The 22,733-nt window shown below is 36.3% G+C and overlaps 1 protein-coding gene across 2 annotated transcripts in view; it reads right to left on the bottom strand.

The window, feature by feature from the left end:
* Positions 1-21,938, bottom strand: part of LOC138709339 (nose resistant to fluoxetine protein 6-like) — a 61,785-nt gene extending 39,847 nt beyond the window's left edge. For both annotated transcript variants that reach the window (XR_011334914.1, XM_069840039.1), the window contains exons 1-7: positions 21,797-21,938; positions 16,001-16,219; positions 13,021-13,262; positions 9,448-9,656; positions 7,191-7,267; positions 3,577-3,770; positions 1,098-1,258 (exon numbers count right to left, since the gene is read on the bottom strand). Coding sequence is in view for 1 of the 2 variants with exons in the window: in XM_069840039.1 (XP_069696140.1) it covers positions 1,098-1,258; positions 3,577-3,770; positions 7,191-7,267; positions 9,448-9,656; positions 13,021-13,262; positions 16,001-16,219; positions 21,797-21,920 (1,226 nt within the window). In the remaining variant the exon portion in view is untranslated. The remainder of the gene's footprint in view (positions 1-1,097; positions 1,259-3,576; positions 3,771-7,190; positions 7,268-9,447; positions 9,657-13,020; positions 13,263-16,000; positions 16,220-21,796) is intronic.
* Positions 21,939-22,733: the final 795 nt, after the last annotated feature.

The following is a 22,733-nucleotide window of genomic DNA, read 5'->3' on the forward strand; positions in this document are numbered from 1 at the left end:
CGAATCTAAACACAGGACTAAGTAAATATGAAAGTTGGTGGCATCAGATGACAAACATTTCAGTGTACTCACTATATAGCAATCAATATAGCTATTATATTAAGTAGACATATAGGTATATTTGTTTTTATTCACGAATCTAACGCTCAAAATTCAACAAAATCGTCCTCTTTACCATTCCATGGATTAAGCACAATTCTGTATAATAATAATAATAATAATAATAATAATAATAATAATAATAATAATAATAATAATAATAATAATAACAATAATATCATCAATAAAATATTATCATACAGATCAAGTCCACGTACATTATAAGAAAAATAAGGGATCGTCTTCAAATGTTTCTCTTTCTGAAGGAGACCTCGACTATATACATTCCACAGATATATTATCCTGTGAGTGAATAAGCCAGGCACTAAGATATTCAACAGCATTTTTATAAAATTGACAAGAAGACACAAGAAATTCTGTTTTGAAATAAATATAATCTCCTATCGTAGCTAAAAGTTCCTTAATTTATGCTGGAATAAATTTATTTTCATTCCTGGAGTTCAATCTTTCTATTAATCTTGATAACGATATAGAAGTCTCAACTGCAGTTACGTCCTCTCTTTCAATTCTGATTGTGGCGTCATGAGGAAGAAGCAAAGTTGCATTAGGAAAATTCATTCACAACAATGCCTAAAGATCATTAAACCATATTAACAATTGACACTGAAAATCCGGGGGATCTGAGGATACATAATTAAATCCGGGAATATTCTGGAGAAAAATGTTGTCTGGGGATAAAAGCAAAATTCGGGGACCGTCCTCGGGAAACCAGAACATCTGGCAACCTTACCAAATAGGCCTGTAATAATTATTTATATCCTTAACTGAGATAAATATTATATATTTATTCTATCATACCTTCGTTCATAGTAAAAAAACTGAACAAAATACAATTACTGTAAAAATAATAATCATTTCATACACATTAAGTCCATTTATATTTTCAACTTCTCTAACAAGTTTTCTTACAAAAGACTATCGAAAACCTATATTATTTCCGTTTTCACTACGAGACACAGTTTCCATACGATTCATACCTGAAGTAGCGGGTTAGGAATTTGTCCCATAGTGGAATCCTCTTGTTCCTGTCAAGTTCTCTCAGGAAGCTCATTGATGTCAGAAGTCCGTCAAACAATATGAAAGAGTCTGTGTAGATAATCGAAGTTCTTAAAACCATAGACCAAACATTCGAGAATGTCTGAAACAAATTTGAAAAGTGAATTATATGCTAATAACTCCATACTAACTTGTTACACTTTTGAGAGGCCATTCTTTTAAAGTGAAAAGCCTCAAAAGTCATTTTTCAAAGTTGAAGATCTGAGTGAAATTCCCGGTGAGTCTAAGTGGAAACTCTAGGAAGCTTCCTAGAACAGGCTCTGTGATTTCACACGTCTCTGCTCTCAAGTTCCTTGAGAGGGGAAGCATAGCTATAAGAGCAAAGTAGGGGGAGTGGCAGTGGATGGGATGGAGACGTTTAAATAGCGGAGAACACAACACTCGACTCTACTCGTATTGCGAAAGGACAGAGCATCTTTAAACTTGCAGACTTACAACTCGCAGCGTTTCTTCCGGCAGCCTTGTCTCGCCTTATCTATCGAACATTACACCTGTTACACGGACGAGTTTACTCGACTCCACTTGTACTGCGAAAGGACAAAATCCCTTTCAATGTGCAGACTTAGCTTCCGCCATTTCTTTTTACATCCTGCAGTCAGCTTTTCGAGCGTATCTTCCTCCTCGCTGTACGTGGTACCTAAGAGGTTACGTTCGTTTCCGGCTTTTCCCCTTCCAAATTTTCTAGAGCTCCTTCAGTGGAGCAGCGAAACCCGCAAGGACACAAGTACCCAAGGCTTGGAGCTTACATATTCAGTTTCGATCAGTCCCGAATTCCCATTTCAAGGATGCGTTTTGGCGTATGTTTTAAATTTCTCCTCCCAATTTCCTCTCTTTCAAATCAATTACACTCCCCCACGTGCTCTACTAGCTCTGCTCCGAGAGGAGAAACGCGCTTCGATGTCACTGGTTGCCCATTTGGAAATGGCTATGAACGTATTCCGAATCTCAGCGCTGAGCAATCTGATGGCATCACGGTGTTCCGAATTTCAACGATGACGTCACTGATGTTCCACCGGTGTCGCACCGGTTCCATCAGCTTGCAGAGTTGGTGGCAGTCTCCATCAGCCGCCATCAGTGAATCTGATTGGTTCCTGTATAGAGCGGGAATTAGCAGACGAATGACATCGTGCACTGTTGTGTCATGGCGGTGTGTTCTGCTTTGGTTCTGCTGTATTGTTTGTAATGAGCACAACGTATACCAATATGTTAATGACTTATGAACGAACATGTCAACGGACCAGTTATTACTACCGGTTCAGGAAATAAATTGTTTATGCTCTCTTTTCTTTGAACGAGATGACAGTACGGAAATTTCGCAAAATCTTGCTAGTGTAGCACAGATAACAACTTGTACAGCAGTCGTGACAGCCAACGAACCTTCCAGCAGTTTTGTTCCTATTTTCGGTGCAGAGTGACGTCATTGTTGTCCACCGGTCCGGTGAGATTCGGAATATACTATATTCTAGAGGTGAAACTAATTCCCCTGTCATCATTTCGCCGTCTCTCTGCTATTTACTGGTGACTGATGCAGTCAAACATATCCTTCAGGAGACCTACTTCGTGTCATTCCTTCGGCGAAAGATATATGAAATACCTAGCTACGACAATGATAGGAGTTAACGTCAACACTTGCGTATGTATTCAAAGCATACAATATGGACAGATCACAATCATATAATATTCATTCCGTGACGTTAGAGTCTGAAATGATTGAATTTAAAACTATTTGATCAAGAAGTATAGCTATTCTCTAGCATCGAACAGTTAAAACATTACGGATGATTGGACATTAGGTAGAGTGGAGTACGTTAACCTTTCCTGTTTGTCAGTCAGTTCATGAGTGGGAGAGGCATATACCGCAGAACAGATGTAAACACACAAGATAATGGTGCCGTATGCAATGTAATGAGTGCTTTATGGAGGCCATGGGATAAATACCAGATGTGAAATAGAAGTGATAACCAATCTGCTTGTATAAAACGTGTCAGAATAGTCTGCTTTATAAAAAAAAAAGGTCTTCTGATTTTTTCTTATTTATTTCAAATAATGACTCATTAATTTTAATAAATATTATTAAGTTCTATATGCATAATAATAGGATTATTATTATATTTAATATGTATAATAATAGGATATCAATTCGTAGATACTGTTATGAACAAAGTCGGTATAAGCGGATAGACAGACGACATTCTTCGGTGTCAGAAATGCTGACAACGTGTACTTCCGTCAAAACATAAATTATATTCTTTACTACAACAGATCTCCATCTCGTGTAATGTTACTCTGATGCATACTATGTATTATTGCACTTTATCAATTGTGTAGAATGAACATTAATATCGCGATAAGACCAACTGGTAAAAGTGGGATGACTTCTCCTGAATTCAAATGTCCTACCTTTACCATGTAGGTTCTGTTGACGAAGGGACTGAAGCCCAAAATGACAGCTTTATGAAACACGAGTAGGGCGAAGGCATTCAGAGCGCGGATCCCGTGCAAGCAAGAAATGTCCTGCTGGTTCGAGTCTGTCTTCAGCAGCGTCCGCCAGTTCTTCCTCAGCGAGAACGCCTTCACCAGCGCCACAGACTTCACTGCGAACAGACAACAACATTTAAGCTAACACTATTACTTAAGTATTCACGGTGTTCAAGATGCTGCTAGGTTTTGGGGTATTTGCACCGTATAAAGACATTCAATGTTTTGGAGCTACACCATTGCTCCATCCTCATGGAGAATAGGGAAAGAGGAACGGAAAAAACTTTCTCTAGGTTCAACTACTGAGAGCTACTCCCAATCCTAATCAAACATGCAGCAGTCTATAGTTTTTTAATCAAGGGTTTGACTGATGCATGTTTGTCACCTCGACTCAAACAGCAGTAAAAATAGTGAAGTCTAAACATGTTTCAATTTCGTTTCTATTTTTTTTTTTATTTTTCCATATATAGGCCTACAAAAAAAATTTAACGACGGAAGAAATTCTGAATTTTTTTTTCCTTGTTTCAATACGATACTATGGTGCGCACAAGGATTATCCACGTTGAAACAATCACGTCCTAACGGACATTTCACGTTAGCTACTAGAAATTGCACCACAGATGACGCTCCTATTTTTAACTATAAGTTTAGACAGACTAATAGATTCTTAGATCTTTTATAGCAGTGCTATAAATCGCGTGACTCTTTGCATACCATCGTAATATTAAAAATATTGAGTAACACACTCGCAAAACACCGAAAAAAAATACAATGAAGTAGGATGAACACATACTCAATACCAAAGAAAGATCCCACTATTACTCGAGCCCTAGTTATTACACGGGAACGGACACGTTGTATAGTCGCAAATGTGATAAACATGATCTCTTGATGCTAGGCATGAGCGATGCTTAATTCTTTGACTTCGAATTATTCTAGTAGGGCAATATTTTTGCCTACCACTATAGTTTTATAATACTGTAGAAAATGTAAAGACGATAGTTCAACATCACAACTTAATTCTTAACAAAAAAATGCTGAACTCTATATAAATAATTAATAGATCATAACTAAAAAACTAAATATCATATTCCAATGTTCTATATATATATATATATATATATATATATATATATATATATAGACCTAGATGTCTTTGAGCTGACACTATTCAAAGAATATTCATGGAAACGTTACAATCAAAAATGTTAAAATACCAAATGTTTATTTCAAAAAAGCTGGTGGTCTTATATATTCTTACTTACTGTATATTATTTATACAACAAATTTGCAGAATTTGACACTACTGCACTAATTAAAAATATCACAGAGATTTTATTTATTTATTTATTTATTTATTTATGTATTTATTTATGCATTTATTTATTTATTTATTTATTATTAATTAATTAATTAATTAATTAATTAATTAATTTATTTATTTATTTATTTATTTATTTATTTATTTATTTATTTATTTATTTATTTATTCATTCATTCTGTATTCACGTCATGCCGGATTAGATGTATTCCATTTCTTAATCTGCCATCATCCACTATATAATGATTACAACTATTATTATTAAAAATACAGTATATAGTACTAATACTTCTACGTTGGCTAATCTAATATCATATATTTTCCTAAGTAATTTATATAATTCACCTTCAACATATAATCATAGTAATAATAATAATAATAATAATAATAATAATAATAATAACAATAATAACAATAAATATAGTGAAACTTTGTATTTAAAACCACTAACTTTGACTTTTTATTTTCTATATTCAAACTACTTAAAGACTATTTTATTAAATTAATTATAACATACTGTACTTTTCGTAGCTTCATATCGGGTTCGAATACTCAACATCTATAATTCCATTCCAGTCAGAAATTTGACCTCCTCGTCCCATCTAATTTAACTCTAAAAAGAAATTTTCCTAACCTATACAGACTGTTAGCGTTTAGAAGACCTTTAATTTTTTATATGCCAATATAGCGTTTATTTAAAAAAAAAATTTATCCACCCAACAATTTCTGAAATCATTCGTTGACGCACAATTTAAAGCTATGCGCATTGCGTTTTTCGTTAGTCCGCATAACGGACATTTATCTTTCTCTACGTTCCCTCTCTTATTCTTGAACCTCCAGATACCTAATCTCCACTATGCCATTCCTGTTCTCTCTTCCCTTGAATTTTATCTAATACAGTATATTCTTCCTGCTCCCAAAACGTTTTAACATCTCTATAGAATTTTAGTGATCCTAGGTCCTTAATATTACGAAAAATATCTCATCACGAAATTTCGTTTGTTCTCTCTTTTACTATCCTTCCAATAGTCTTGAATAGATCAATATAATAATTCGTAGCACAACAACTCAGAGAACACCAAGGGAGGCACCGGAGTAGCTCAGTCGGCAGGGGTGCCTGCCTACTGTTGCGGAACTGTGCTCGGGCGTCGCGTCGGTTCGATCCCCGCTTGGGCTGATTACCTGGTTCGGTTTTTTCGAGATTTTTCCAAACCCTAATGCTAATATTAGGTAGGCTTCATCTCGCCAAATACCATCTCACCATCACTAATTCCATCAACAACAATAATAATATTGTAGTTGAAACCTACTAAAAGAAAATACCAAAGACGATCAGTAAACTCCTGGCCTCACGTTCACATACTTCAGGAGAGGTGAACAATCATGCAACCAGTACGGTGGTAACGTGTGGCCAAAAAGGTAATCCATCAGTCTGTATAGGTGCCGCACGAAATCGGATTACGCCATTTAATGCAGCTCTCCAAATTTATTACGATGTTGGGTGGAATGTGAATCATAAATTTCATTGTAGCATAGTCAAGTCGTGCAAAACTAGCATTGGACAGGTTTGCAGTTGAAAAACAGACAAATGCGAGAACTTTAAATATTAAAAACCACGTGTTCAGAAAACTTCCGAAATCAACACTAGATTGTCCCATTTAGACAATCACACCCAGCGGGACAATTATTGATCAAGTGATGTGTATTTATCTCAAGGTCATCGTTTGACACAACACAGAACAAACACAGTTTTAGTAGTACGAGTATAGGCCATTTGTTTTCTCGTGAAACCTACTTGCAGGTAAGGGGAAGAAAAAAGTGGACTGAGGAGCCTCTCTGCCTCGCTATGCTTTCACTTGCAGCGAGCTAGTCACTTATCCCCATTACAAGATCTTTCCGTTGAGCTGCGACGCACGCAAGCATTTGGTTCCATGAGATAACCAATAATCTATAGCAGTAATATTTTATTTAACGACACTGTCAACTGCATAGGTTATTGAGCGTCGAATTTTAATTTATGCCAAAATTTGCTAAGAGATTTCATCTGAAGTGTGTTTTGCTTATGTAACGGAACTTCCCAACATACTAAATCGAAGTGTTAAAAATTGGAAGTAGTGTCAAATATACTGAGACCATTTGAGAACAATCTATGATTTGCATTAAAAAACAACTAACTATATTGTACGACAAATAATATTTGAAAAACATGTCTTACCATCTCTTTGTGTCTCTTTATCCCCATCGATATACGTTCCTGCCAAAACGAGGCCAAGAAGACACATGAATATAAATCTGTAAAACAAAAAATTCATCGATATAATGAAATATCTCCTTACTGAATCATTACATCAGAATAAGTGATCCCGATTTGTTTCTTTATCGTTGATTTCCAGCTACAGAATTCGCTTAAAAACTATTACATGCTAATAGGACGGTACATAGGAATTGGTGAAATGAAAGTGACAGAGGTAACAGTCGAACTTGAAGGAATATGGCTTACTACCATTTCTTCTGCTATAAAACAGTTAGATCCGCTCATAATGGAGCCTGGATCCCATTGGGAAGAAATATCCTCTGACAGAATTTATAAGACATTAAGATTCGTCAGTATGAAGTTAATCTTCAGGAGAAGATAGTGCTATAAAACAACTTAACTTTTCTACTATACTGGAGATAAAAATAGTCAAGGTTTGAGAAGAAATGACACAATGATTTCAATACGAACGGAAGTACTCCCAGGAAACCTACCCGAACACCACCTTATTCCATTACAAGTTCACTTTGATTGTCATGTTTGTCACTTTCGCTCTCGAATGTAGAAAATTGAAGCTCTCAAATATCAACTGAAAATTTCAGAATTTAGATGCACGTAATTATTCAAGTACTTTATTGTTTTTTTGGTTAATAACAAGTGTCAAAAATAATTCTTTGTTGTGTAACTTCCTTAGTCGATCAAGATTAAGAGAAAACGTGATAGGATTTGGTGGAATGATTTGTTACGCTGACCTCATTCGACTTTTGTTTGTCTTGAAAGTGCTTAAGGCTTAAATCATATGCGATAAACTGAACAGTTTTAACGAGTCCATTCTCATACACAAGAGGAGTCGGTATACCTACATATGCTTCATAACCTGCTTGGGAAAATTTATTATATATAATCCACCAGGGTTACAATATATTATTAAAAATAAAGTTATTCAGTTACGTTTTGACATGGGAAAAACAGACGCATGCACAAAACATGCATAACTATAGAAAGTTAACGCAAAGTTGATATTATCCACAAACAGATTTTAAAAATAACTATTTACGGGATAATTTATGTACTTATAAATAAGTTTTCTGTTTTTATGGGGGAGGATTTTCCGGAGTAGCTCAGTTGACTATGGTGCTTGCCTGACGATCCGAAGTTACGCATGGGGACAGTCCGAATCCCGCTTGGGTTGATTACAAGGTTCGTTACTTTCCGAGCACTTCCCTAACCATAATGTGAATGTCAGGTAATCTAAGACAAATCCCCGGCACCATCTCGCCAAATATCATCTTGCTGATTAAACCCATCGGCGCCAAATAGACTAGTAGTTGATACAACGTCGTTAAGTAACCAATTGAAAAAAATAAACCTGTTAATTTTTTTTGGCTCAAGAAGATTTTTAATAAATTTTCCTCTTAATAGTACAATAAATATTCAGTTGCATAGCTATTTGCTGCATGTGTATATTATAAGCACCTCCTCTTTGGAAATGTGCGACGACACAGACGTAATTCGAGTGCTTCTGCGTTGTTTAAGGCAAAAATGCAAAATCAGCAGCTGAAGAAATGCATTAAGTGAAAGGTGAAAGAGTTGTCAATAGTGAGACGGCATCAAACTACAGTAGTTTGAGCGATTCAATGATGGATGCCTAAGCTTTGAAAATAATCTCGCCCAGGAAGTTTCCCTATTCTAGAGAATGAGGCAACATCACCGATCACATTTATCAGATTCACTATTCCCATGTTATGAAATGGCAATATAAAAACAGAACAGCCATCAGGGCCTCCACAGCCGAAAATTAATTTTTGATAACGACTGCTAGTTGAAAGTACAGTTGCAAGCTATTACTCCATGCAATTCTGTAAGAGTTATAACGTGACTTCTTTTGCAGTAGCTGGATGGCAGCATAGTGAAATAGATAAAAGTTGTTATCATGAAAATCTATTAGGCTGATCAATCTGTTAGCTATATGTGATCAGGAGCTATATTCATAAAACTGGAAGAGCGGTCACTAGCCAGTAGAAGTGAATTGACAGCAAGTCTTGGCGTTTCTAGGTCCATAGTTCGTCGCCGTCTCCACCAATTTGGGATTGTGTGTATATGGTGAAACTTATATCCGTTTGAACTGACCATAGCTCACATATGAGAAAAAAAACTTTTGAGATGACCTAGTACTTAGATGTTAATACGTTTTATTGTGGTTAGAAGACAGTCTTACACAGTGAGTTTTGTTCCCGTGGAGAAGGATCGCGAGTCCTGGATGTAGCACAGGTCAGGGTCCACTTTGAGGCTGTATGATATATCAGCGTCTCCTATCAGGGCCTCGAGGGATTCTGTCAATGAAACCGTCAGATCCTCCGACGAACAGGATGCTGGGATGCAGAACCCCCACGTCATTGTCGTGAATCTCGGGATAGCATGTCCAGGCTGTAAGAATATCAATATTCGTCAGGCCTTCTTCAAATTTCAATTAAATATTTATTTATTTATTTATTTATTTATCTATCTGTCTATATAATCTAATCTAATCTAATCTAATCTAATCTAATCTAATCTATCTATCCATCCATCCACCCACCCACCCACCCACCCACCCACCCATCCACCCATCCACCCATCCACCCATCCACCCATCCACCCATCCATCCATCCATCCATCCATCCATCCATCCATCCATCCATCCATCTATCTATCTATCTATCTATCTATCTATCTATCTATCTATCTATCTATCTATCTATCTATCTATCTATCTATCTATCTATCTATCTATCTATCTATCTATCTATCTATCTATCTATTTAATACAGGGCTGTAGAGTTTATCTTTAGCCTAAGAGATAATGGCAACATGCAATATTAATAGAAACAAGTAAACAAATATACAAATAAACAAAGAAACAGTGAGAAGATTATAGATATATAACATGAAAGGAAGAGTAACAAATTTTATATTTGAAGGGCCATCATCTTCTCTCTTGCTTCCCAATACTTCTCAACCAGTGTTGTTGTGGACAGATTGGGACAATCCATTAGATGGTCTGAGTCCATTACGATGTTCTGGTTGCAGAGTGGGCAGTTAAGATTCTGGAGTAAACCAATGCGGCATAGATGTTTACCCAAGCAATCATGTCCAGTTGCTAATCGGAATTTGGCAACTGCTTCTCTCCTTAGCCAAAATGGTACCGAAGTTACATTGTCTTTCCAATCAGAGGTGCTTATGTTATCTTGCAGAGATTTTTTATAAGTGTCCTTTACCTTCTGTCGTATGATGGTTGATGCTCGACTATAGGGTACTTCACAAACATAGGGCGGGATTTTACTGCCTTTTTTTTTTTTTTTTTTTTTTTTTTTTTTGCAGGTGAATCAGCTATTTCATTCTCGGGGATACCACAATGAGATGGTATCCACTGCAGGACCACTTTCTGGTTTTGGTCAGTAAGGTTCCTATTTAGTTTCCTGAATTCGTGTGTATCAGGACAAGGTGGATGGTTAGAGTTGTTGGTGATGGCGGATATTGCAGCTTGGGAGTCACACAGAATTACAGCATTTTAAAATGTTGATAACCGAGGCAATAATTGTTGGAGAGCAGTTTACATGGCTCTCACTTCTCCATCAAAGGCAATGTGGTCCCTGCCCAGAGATAGATATGTTGAGAAGAGCCTACAGTATATGCCACCTCTAGCAGAGCCATCTCTTTCTATCTGTGACCCGTCTGTATATATGTGTAGCCATGTTTCTTCTGGATACCTCATCAGAATAGTTTCCATTAAATATAGAACAGGCCTATAACTATTATGTTTCGAAGATTGGATATACCTTGGTTAGAATGTAAAAACCGAGGAAGATATCCTACTCTTTGGAGACTTTACAAATGAATAAATTCAATTGAATATCGACTACTAGGGGCTGGAGGCAAGAAATCATAGACAAGCAAAAAGAGAATGGCCGGTGGTTTCATTGTGAGACATTATATTACAATACTAATATTCCTCCTAGAAAGATAAAAAATAAAACATGAGAATCATCAGAATCTTTGTGATAATAATCCCCTTATTGTACATACAGGGCTTTAATTTCAAAACGTTCTAGTATAAGTAACTAATTATTTAAATTGAAAACCAATTTAATAAAAAAACACGTCCATTTAGATATTGAAGGGGAAGTGTGAAATCAGACTTAATTGCATTTTAGATGTCACTCCCACCACTTGTCATTTCCAGTTGAAATTTCAAATGACACCCCTATATTTTTATACTTAAATATGAAAGAACATTCAATTATTTATACACATCATTAATTTGTTTTCGCATCTTTTGTTTTCTACCGTCGCCTGGCAACGACTATTATAGTGCGACTATTTCATCAAAAGTGCTTTATTTAGATTTTATCAGAGACATATTTTCAATTCCAAAAAGACAATCCGAATCAAGTTCTGCGTTAGATGACAGAAGTGCTAATTCAAATAATGTGAGCGAAAATTTCCTTCATGGTTCCCAAAACGTACTGCCTTTCGTAAAATAAAGTGAAAAATACTTACAATAATATGGTTTTACATGGCGTGGACATGAATATACGAGTAAACAAAATGCCGAGTATTTTATATACGGAAATGTTTTGTCAGATCAGTCGATGGTGCCGAATAAACTAAAATTACGTTGAGAACTGCCGTTTTCAATATCATACTTGTGTGAATCAGCATTTTCTGCCATGAAAATAGTGAAGTCTAAACAAAGGAACAGACTGCTGCATCTTAAGTATGATTTGCGTGTTGGCCTGTCCATCATAAGACTAGGTATAGGGAAACTCTGTGGAACCAACCAAGAACAGACTTCACATTAATTTAAATAGGCATTTTTTTCAAAAACAATAACAGAAGTCTTTTATTGGACATCCAGCATAAATAGGTTGGAGTTTTTTTATACATATCTTTGTTTTTTTCTAATGCCATTCAAGTTGCTGTTTATTTATTTATTTATTTATTTATTTATTTTTTTTTTTGAATTTTCGATTCCGTGTTAATATCGACCTATCTATAACATTGGATGTCTGACACTACATAGAAGTTATCAGTAGTTTTTTTTTCGGAGGAAAACTCTGGAACGGCGTTCTGGCACCTTTTTGTTCCATATTTCATCATTAAACCGAAGAAAGTGTGAATAACCATGTTTTAATATAATTTTTCTTTGAATTCCGTTTAGACCTTGAAAGTTTTAGTTGGACGAATGTAGGTTAAAAACTACAAAATTCCTGTGCAGTGAACAGGAATCATCTCCCCGTCCGATAAATAAAATATTCTTCCCAGAGTTCCGCCACTTTTTATAAAGGAGAAAAGCATTGGCTATTATTAGATTATCATTATTATTATTACTATTATTATTATTATTATTATTATTATTATTATTATTATTATTATTATTAATACACATGAGTGAATCGCGATTTTGTGGGTTTTCAGTAAAGTGTGTCGTTAGTCAAAAATTTTGAGAACCACCGTGATACGCTATGATATTCCTTCAAGCCGATCAATAACACTCACCATGTCGTTAACAAAGGAAACAAGTTAAGGCTGGTTCACAATAAACCGGGAACGGAAATGACAACGAGAACGAGAATGGAAATAATGTTAAAATAAATCTATTTAAATGTAAGCATCCACAATAGTTAATTGTGAATGCTCACATTTAAATACATTTATTTTAACAATGTTTTCGTTCTCGTTGTCGATGTACTTCCCGTTCCCGGTTTATTGTGAACCAGCCATTAGAAGGATGAAGTGATCAGCACTTACATCGTGCACGGTGCTGACGACGAGACGGTGGGAATGCAGCAGATCGTCCACCTCCTGCAGGACACCATTCCTCGCCCTGCTTGAATTGCCCAGGTCCAAGTCGAGGGCCGCGGGACAGTAGCGGCCTGCCAGACGCCGCCCCTGCACCAGCGCCGCTACGCCCAGACACTGGTCGAAGTCTCCATTCTGGTTCACGTTGCCGCTGAGCGCACCCGACCCCAGCCGAGCCGACGAGTCAACCACTGCACAGCCAGTCAGATTCGTTGTGAACAAAGACTGTCATTCAATGCTGCACTATTTGTAGCTCAAAATTTCCCGAACAGCAAGCAAAGAATTTCTCTAATTCTGACAGGATATACTTTAAGGATCTTTTGTCCTCGGACAACAATAAACTACTGAGAAGACGTGTTAGACTGGTCAAAATAAATCGGGAACGGAAACGACAACGAGAACGAGAAAGAAAAAATTATTAAACTATACATATACAGAGTGGAAAGTAAGGTAGTACATTAATTGTAGGATGTGATTCTTTGAAATACAACGAACAAAAATGTATAATACCATTTTGCTCGTTTTTGTAGAAATAATACTTTTATGCCGACATTGCGATCTCGAATTTTACGAATACTGTTTAAAGTACGGTTTAATTTCTTGTATGACAACGAAGAGAACGTTTGTTATGTTCACGTTGCAGCAGTATTTTAATTAGAAAATTCATAGATTTCGAATTAATCGACTGAAGAAATACAGGAAACATTGATTGTCGGATCACTTACAGAAGGTCTAAAAATCTGGCATCGCTGTCCGGACGGCAGACAGTTTGTCTAGTACTCGCAACTATCAGCTTTTGTGATGTTTACATTGCATTAGTGTGCAGTTGGACGTACAGCGATGCAGTTTAGTTTATTTCAAAACTACGAGATGCCAGAGTTCACAAATCGTGAGTACTTAGACATGATCCAGGTCGCGGAAGAAATCCAGTACAATGGAGAACTACTGGCCAGAATTTGTCATAATTGGTCTAGAAGATGTGAAAGCTGCACGCACGATGATGATGGACATTTTGACCAGTACCTGTAAGATGCGAGTGGAATGTGGTTTACAGAGTTTATTACTCTTTATTTCATTATTAATGCCCAGAATTAGTGATTCGTAAACAACAAACTGTAATGTTAATTACATCTTGTTCGCAAAGTTACATCAGTCTTATTTTTTCATTAATTGTAACTGAAATTTCAATCCTAAGTGTTTTCACTAATTTGGACATAATTTTCTGATTTTCACGTTATTTCTTGTTATTGCTGTACGTATTTCTTGCTTACATTAAAATTATTACGCCATACTTAGTATTGAATTGTTAGTGTATTGCATTGTAAGTTGATAATTCTGTATTCATTATTGAACTGTGCCCGGACACAAGCCATTTTTTTCATTCGGGTTATTAATTTATATTTTTTGACATTAAATTACACAAACTAAACAAATAACAGTTACGTCCCTATCCGGAGTTTACGTAGGTCATTTTCGTGCGAAGATTTATCCCCAGATTACCTCGCGAAGTATTGCACCGATTCTCAGTACATTTGTTTGCTGCCGTCCTCCCCTCACCTGCTACAATATAGACGGTGAAAGGTAGTTGAACTCAACTCATCCCCTTCAAGTCGCTGACCGCATGGGGTGTGGGGTACTACTTATGCGGCGTTGAGACATCTTGCAATTGCCGTCAGCGCTTTCGAAACACTTGTAATTATCTCACCATCCGTAAGTATTATAATTGTTTTTATTTGACAAAACTTATTCTAAATAATGAGTTCTATGACTCCTGTCAATTAATGTACTACCTTACCTTCCGCCCTGTATTTAAATGTGAACAATCGCAATTAACGAGAAGCTTACCGGAGCTCGGGAACGGGAACGTGAAGAATAGCGAACTTTGCAATTCTCGTTTCCGATCACAGCTTACGAGGTTAATTCTGTTACTATCAAAAAACTATTTGGTCGTCGTATATTTTGTAGCAAGGAGGCCGTGGCATACTTTGCATACTTTCTTCTTCATCTATTGCTTGTAACTAACACAGAAATTCAGTAGCATCACAATCAATAGAGCCTACGTGCTGAGTGACCAGACTACCACCTGAATTTAATTGCTAAATGTATTGTGCCATAAATTTTAAAGTTGTTTAACCTGTGTTCATGTTGGCTGGCTTGTACTCATGAGAGAACGTCATTAGTCATTTATATACAAATGATATCAGGTGCGTTTAATCGAACCTGTGCAATTTTGTTGTCCACTTTCTTCTCAGTATCGCATGAAATTCATTACTTACTTACTAACTTACTGACTTTTAAGGAACTTGAGGTTCATTGCCGCCCTCACATAAGCGCGCCATCGGTCCCTATCCTGAGCAAGATTAATCCATTCTCTATCATCATATCCCACCTTCCTCAAATCCATTTTTATATTATCTTCCCATATACGTCTCGGCCTCCCTAAAGGTCTTTTTCCCTCCGGCCTCCCAACTAACACTCTATATGCATTTCTGGATTCGCCATACGTACTACATGCCCTGCCCATCTCAAATGTCTGGATTTAATGTTCCTAATTATGTCAGATGAAGAATACAATGCGTGTAGTTCTGTGTTGTGTAACTTTCTCCATTCTCCTGTAACTTCATCCCTCTTAGCCCCAAATATTTTCCTGAGAACCTTATTCTCAAACATCCTTCATCTATGTTCCTCTCTCAACGTGAGAGTCCAAGTTTCACAACCATACAGAACAACCGGTAATATAATTGTTTTATAAATTCTAACTTTCAGATTAAATTCAAAAAACAAAGAATAAAGGATTGGACTGTTAATTGTTTCCCACTCGAGAGTTGAAGCGTGATTCACAGACAGTGATTCTCAAAAATAAAACACAAAATTAACGATAAGTAGGCTATACATATTTTATGCCGTAACATTCAAGTCTAATGCTTACTTTTAAGGGCCCACATCTCCAGATGCTGTGCAGCGTCCAGGACAGCTCGGCTCTGCTCGCGACAAAGCGAATTGGTCACGCGGGCCGAGGCGGGCACGTGCACCGGCAGCTGCGACACCACGTGCCTCAGCAAGCGAGATGTCGCCGCTGTTGCGAAGTCTTCACCCTGGAGAAATGCGCTGTCTGCACGAGATCTGTTTTCAGCTTCGGAGCCATTGTCTGAAACAACACGATTCCTAACCGTTTTTGTGTATAACCATAACTAACAGGTTTAATATTTACTACAAATTAACTAATGCTACAGTAAAACCTCGTTAATATGGACCCCGATAAGCCGGACTTCGTTTAATCCGGACAGGCAAAAAAACTATGAATTTGGAAAAATTAAAGAAGCTTGTTTTAGGATTTACTTTTATACATTAGAACTATGGAATTACGATAATTACAGGTCCGTCGGGCACATCATAATTACGGATATCATATATGTACCCGGCTGCATTGTATGTATTGTTTTACATTTTACTGTACTGTATAATGTATAGTGTATTTAGACTAGAGACAGGCAAAATGTCTATCAGGCTTGCCCATGACTGTTTACGTCCGTGAGCGGGTTTACGCTTCGTATCGTTCGCCCGCCTGAAACCTTCCCTCACAAGCAGGCAGGCAGTGTGGTTGCACGTGACTCCCAAACAGTCCTAAGAGTGACCCTAAACGACTGTTGGGTTCCACCGACCTGCGCCAGACTGAGTTGCTTTCAGATGCATGATAAATATGAATCAAGTCATTCAAACCTGATAAGAAGCCTACAGATATAGACAAACTACTGAAAACTTAATTTGTTGTCATCTGAAATAATAGAGGCAAAAGGCAAAGAAAATTATTTCTCGCCAACATAATATCCATTAAATGCCAACAGTTATTATAAATTATTTGCACTTTCCTTTCATCGCAGTAATATAAATTTAATGCAAACCATTCAAACATTCAGATTCATAAATAAAAAGAAATTTGTCCCTCAGGAGATAATAGCAAATCAATATTCTGAAGAACGAAAACTTTTATACAATTTATAAGTATTCATGAGGCTTTTAATTGTTGGTAAGGAAAAAGTTAAAATGAAATATTTTTCTATATTCTCTTCTCTTCTCTTCTCTTCTCTTCTCTTCTCTTCTCTTCTCTTCTCTTCTCTTCTCTTCTCTTCTCTTCTCTTCTCTTCTCTTCTCTTCTCTTCTCTTCTCTTCTCTTCTCAACTAGTCACAAGTTACGAAATGTTACTATTTTGTTCAGTCAGATACACTTTGCAGGAATATGAAATGTATAATATTGTCTTATTATTTTATGAATTCTGTAGCGCAATAAATCTTAAAACTGTGTTTCTTTAATCAAGAAATATCTGCCGTGTTGGACCATAAAATAAAGATTTTTTGAAGTGACTAAATAGCCAACGAACTTAGGTTTCAAACTAGTACTGTTTCATCTTAACCAGCGCAGACTGGCTTCCGTGAATGCATGTCACTCTACCTTACAATACGAGCAAATAGATAGACTTTCTTGGGTCCCGCCTGGACTGAACCTATAAAACCAGGGCTCAATGGGTTCAGTCTTAGAAGTTAACTTGCTTTGTAGCGTCACCGAAACCCAAGCCTGACCGCAAGCAGGTACGGGCGTGAGTCTTGTCTGATTTGCCGGTCTCTAATTTATACCTATGCCCTTTAAATGCACAATAATAAACGTGTTCTGTTTCTATGAACGGAGTTTTAATGCACCTTCTACTGTTCTTTTAGGTTATTTCAGTTAATCCAGACTTTCGCTAAACCGGTCAACTTATCTCCCCAATTAGTCCGGATTAACGAGATTTTACTTAATTTCCTTTTCTTGAACGTTGCATAAAATTGGCATTAAAATGTATTGCATGTTTAATAATTTTTCCAAAAGAATAATATGAAACAATATTAAAGAAGCCTATACAAAATATTTAAAGCGATCTTTATATAAATAAGTCCTATAGTTGTGAGTTTATTAAACATATTACTGGCTTCTAATGTGTGATATGTTGAGTTTAAGGATCGCCACTTAAATTACTTAAATAGTTTTAAACATTCAGTGATAATTCAAAATAAATTACACACAGGATGTTTCAGACCACCCGTAACAGTAATTTATTTCGGAAACTAGTGCATTAAAATTTTCGAAACAAAAATATTTGTTACTAAAGCACATGTGAACTTTCACTTGAGCTTGATTCCATCAATCAACCTTAACATGAAGTAGGGTCAGTGGCGTATCACTTTAAAATTTCAAATGGGAATCGGGGTCCAATATGGTACCTTTTGAAAGAGCTCTTTAAAAAAAAAAACTTTCATAGGAAACGTTTTTATTAATTCCTACTCTTTGAATGAGAAAACGTACGAAAAGACAATGGGTGATTCAGACCACCCGTAAGTCAATTATTTCGGAAACTAGTGCATTAAAGTTTTCGACACAAAAATATATGTAACTAAAGGACATATGAGCTTGATTTCATCAATCAGCCTTAACAGGAAGTAGGGTTAGTGGCGTATCAATTTAAAATATCAAACGGGAGTCGGGTTCAAATAGCATACCATTTGATAGACCTCTTAAAAAACAACTTACATAGGAATTCCTACTCTTTCTTGATATGTAGGACCAAGGACCCGGGTTCGATCCCCGGCGCGTAACGAATTTTTCTCCTCTAATAACCATTGTTACCGTAACAGATAGGACCAAAAATCAATGTTTACGTATATTTAATTAATTTTATCACCACAAAAAATTCGAAAATTCTAAAGACATCATGTTATGATGTACTGCTATTACAGTTTAAGACCATAATAAAACTTGTCTTTATAAAATTTATCAAACCTTTGTTCGAAAGTTTAAATTTGGCAGCATTTTGTCCCATCTTCTACCCGTGAAGAGGGAAGTCTATTATGAGGGTAAAAATTAATTATTTTTTTAAACTTCTGAAAACTAAGAAGACAATGGCCATATCTACGAAGAAAATTAAAATTAGTTACGTTTACTATTTACACAAGACTGTTAAAGGTTTTGAGGGAAAATTAACCACCTTATACCATCATATGACCAGGACCGGTATTGCTGATGTCCTCAAGCGTTGTGGATGGAAGGTAAACGAGGAGATCCATTGCGTTTCATCCTTAGATTCGAACAGAAGAGCGGATATTGTAGCCATCCACAGGATTCAATCTAAGGGAATAGTTCTTGATTCTACAATCCGGTTTGAGAGGGAGGCCCTGCAGGCACAACACGTTGATGAGGAGAAGAAATCCATTTATGAGTCCTGCATCCAATATCTTGAGTAATATAACCTTCCTACTAGTCAGTGGAGTGTTTCTGTTCTTTTGTTTGGTGCACGTGGCACACTTCCTGAATTCATATGTAATATTTTAAAAGTACTCGGTCTCCGATTTTTTGAAATTCAAAACATTGTATTGAATATTCTTAAAGATTCAATCCAATTCTTACATTACCATTTATATTTTGGCGTTTGATGCTTCCATTGGGTTTGCATTTCTCTGGATTTTTTACTAAACAATTCCTGTATTAATCTTTTTGTCTTTCTAAATTATTCTGTAGTGCTTTTATTCTGGATCTTTATGGTCACCCTCATTGAGGGCAGATTATTTTGTTAAATACTTAATTACTCATTATCTCAGGAATTAATGTAGATATCACATAATGAATTTTTTACAGGATAAATATACAAGATTTTTAAGCAAATTAAAGCAGATTTATCAAAATACACAAGTTCTAAACAGTTGTTTTTTTTTCAAAATAATATTTATTTTATATTTGTTATTTTTCTGCAATTGCCGCATTTTCTCAGGAACTATAAATGACTGAAGGATGAAATTTTAAACGCATGTTGTAGACAACTATACGATAATTAAATGTATATACAGTACACACTAACACGTGATGTAGGCTATATCCAATAGTTTAATTAGAAAGAATAGTTTACATATTGAATACAACAAAATAAAATCAACATTATTTTAAAAAATCAAAACTTTTCTTAAAAAAATTTATTTCTTGACAAATCTGCGTCAGTTTCTTTAGAAACCTTCTATCATTATCTTGTAAAAATTTCAGAATGATGTTTTCAGCAGTTCCTAAGATAATGGGTCATTAAATAAACAAATTTAACATAGCGATATAGAGTAGTTAATCTCCCAGTAGCCAAACTTTCAAACTGCTATTGACGACAATTTCAACTTTGTTACAAATAAACTATTTGCACTATCTTCAATATGTGACAAATTTAACTCCTTTCTCTGGAGGTAAAAAATTATAACTTGCCACAATAGTCTGTTATGGGGTATTTCATTTGGCACATGAGATCCACAAGGCGAAACAGCTTTCCGGGACGAAGATTGCATGCTTTACTTACATTGTTATAGAGCAGCGCTGACCAAAACTCGAACGGCAGTGATCACACACAAGAGACAGTATATGAAGTAAGGAGGGGGGGGAGAGGTCATGGCATGAAAACTATAACCAGTGATTGTTCGTGCACTAACATTGAGTTCTGCATCAACTCCGTGAATAAAAATCGCAAGTTTTTCTGTATCAGCAATGACACTATTGTCATCAAGAGCCAATACAAATGTATACAAATTTTCTTGTTTTTTTTTTTAATATTCCTCATGAACACAATCAGAAATCTTCTGAATTCTCTTTTGCATATATAGTCGATAAATGCGCAGTTTTTCAAAATTAATTAGCAACTTTCATTGGACAAATTATTTCGGCCACCTTGATCATTGCGCTTATAAAAAAAAAAACCTCTCTTTCGTTGGAAGGTGGAGATAACGAGCTGTTTTGTTCGCCAATAGATAGCTGGTTTCTTTACATTTATTTATGTCATCTTTCTCATCATGACGATGATTTTAGGCTGGTTTCAGATCTTGGAGTTTAACAGATCGTTTCATTACTACACTAGAACATAATATTAAAACAGTTTATATTATTATTATTATTATTATTGTTATTATTATTATTATTATTAGTATTATTATCATTACTATTATTATTATTATTATTATTATTATTATTATTACTACTGCTGCTGCTGCTACTGATATGCTATCAGTATTTTTATTATTATTACTATTACTATTTTTATTAAATCAATAATTGTAAATAACTGATAATAGTTATCAAAATTTTAAAAAATTAAAGTAGATATAAAACGTAGTAATTCTTTTATCCTACAAGGGAAAGTGTAGGAATATATATTCAGGCATGTATATAAGAATTATGGTACCACTTGCTGATAAATAATAATAATAATAATATTAATAATAATAATAATAATAATAATAACAATAATATCAGTTATATCTGTGAATTCAGCGTAATGCCCTGTAATATCGCGTCTATATACTACTACTAATTGAACCGTTGAGCAAAGCAACATATTACATTTTCTCCGACAGAACAGCAAATAAATTCCTCTTCCCATTCTGTACGAAACCTTCTGTTCCTGCTCGTAGAGACAGAGGGTTTGTAGAGCGACATAGTACCGACACTGCTTACCATCAGTACGTGAGCGAGACAGAGAGCAATGTACAGGAAACTCCCCTTACCATTATGAATATCTTTGATTACAGAATGTAATCACGATACCCAGTTTGGTCACCGCTGTTATAGAGAAATACTGTAGACACTGTGCATATAATAAAAACATTACGAGAATATAGCAGATACTACGATAGTGCTCGATGGAAAAAGGGCACTGCACATTTAACGTACACTGGTCACTGTGACTCAGGGTATCCGGCAAGCTGAAGTCTGCACTGTGATCCGGCGGCACTGAGGTGCAGGCCGCAGCTGTGAAGAGCGCCAAGCAACACAGCAGCGAGGTCGTCGTCGGCATCCTGTGTTATACCTACACGTGGAGCACTCACTTCTTTATATAAACGTCCGCGACCTACTGTACTGTCTTCCTCCGACGAGTTTAGCGCTGGGACCTTAGGTATTCTTGCCATCGGTGCGGGGGGGGGGGGTATTGCAGGTAGATTCTTTTGTTGCTACAGCCAAGCCGAGCCGAGCGGAGTGGGAAGTATTAATCGTCCAAAAATATGCAGTCTTCAGTTTGTGGTATAACTGTGTGCACGTGTTAGGTATTCTATATACGAGTGAAATGGTGAATAAGAAAGGTAGAACAATTCACAGCGAAGTGGGTAATACTAGTTTAATCGCGAGTGTAATTATTTTATTTATTTACTTGGTTATTTAACGACGCTGTATCAACTACGAGGTTATTTAGCGTCGATGGGATTGGTGATAGTGAGATGATATTTAGCGAAATGGGGCCGAGGATTCGCCATAGATTACTCGAAATTTGCCTTACGGTTTGGGAAAACCTCGGAAAAACCACAACCAGGTAATCAGCCCAAGCGGGAATCGAACCCGCGCCCGAGCGGAACTCCGGATCGGCAGGCAAGCGCCTTAACCGACCGAGCTACGCCGGTGGCAGAGTGTAATTCAGGTGTGTGACCAGGAAAAGAGGCTGAATACTGTGAATATTCCCCTGGCTCGTGCAACAGAACGAGCTGCCGCTTATACAGGCGTATCTGTGGCAACTATTAGTAATATAAGCAAAGAATTGAAGATTAAGAACGCAACAAGCTCTCAATCACCAAAAAAATCACCAGGGAAACGCCGTCCGAGATACTGCTGCTCATCG

This window comes from Periplaneta americana, chromosome 11 (genome assembly GCF_040183065.1).
Source record: "Periplaneta americana isolate PAMFEO1 chromosome 11, P.americana_PAMFEO1_priV1, whole genome shotgun sequence".
NCBI classification, from domain to species: domain Eukaryota; kingdom Metazoa; phylum Arthropoda; class Insecta; order Blattodea; family Blattidae; genus Periplaneta; species Periplaneta americana.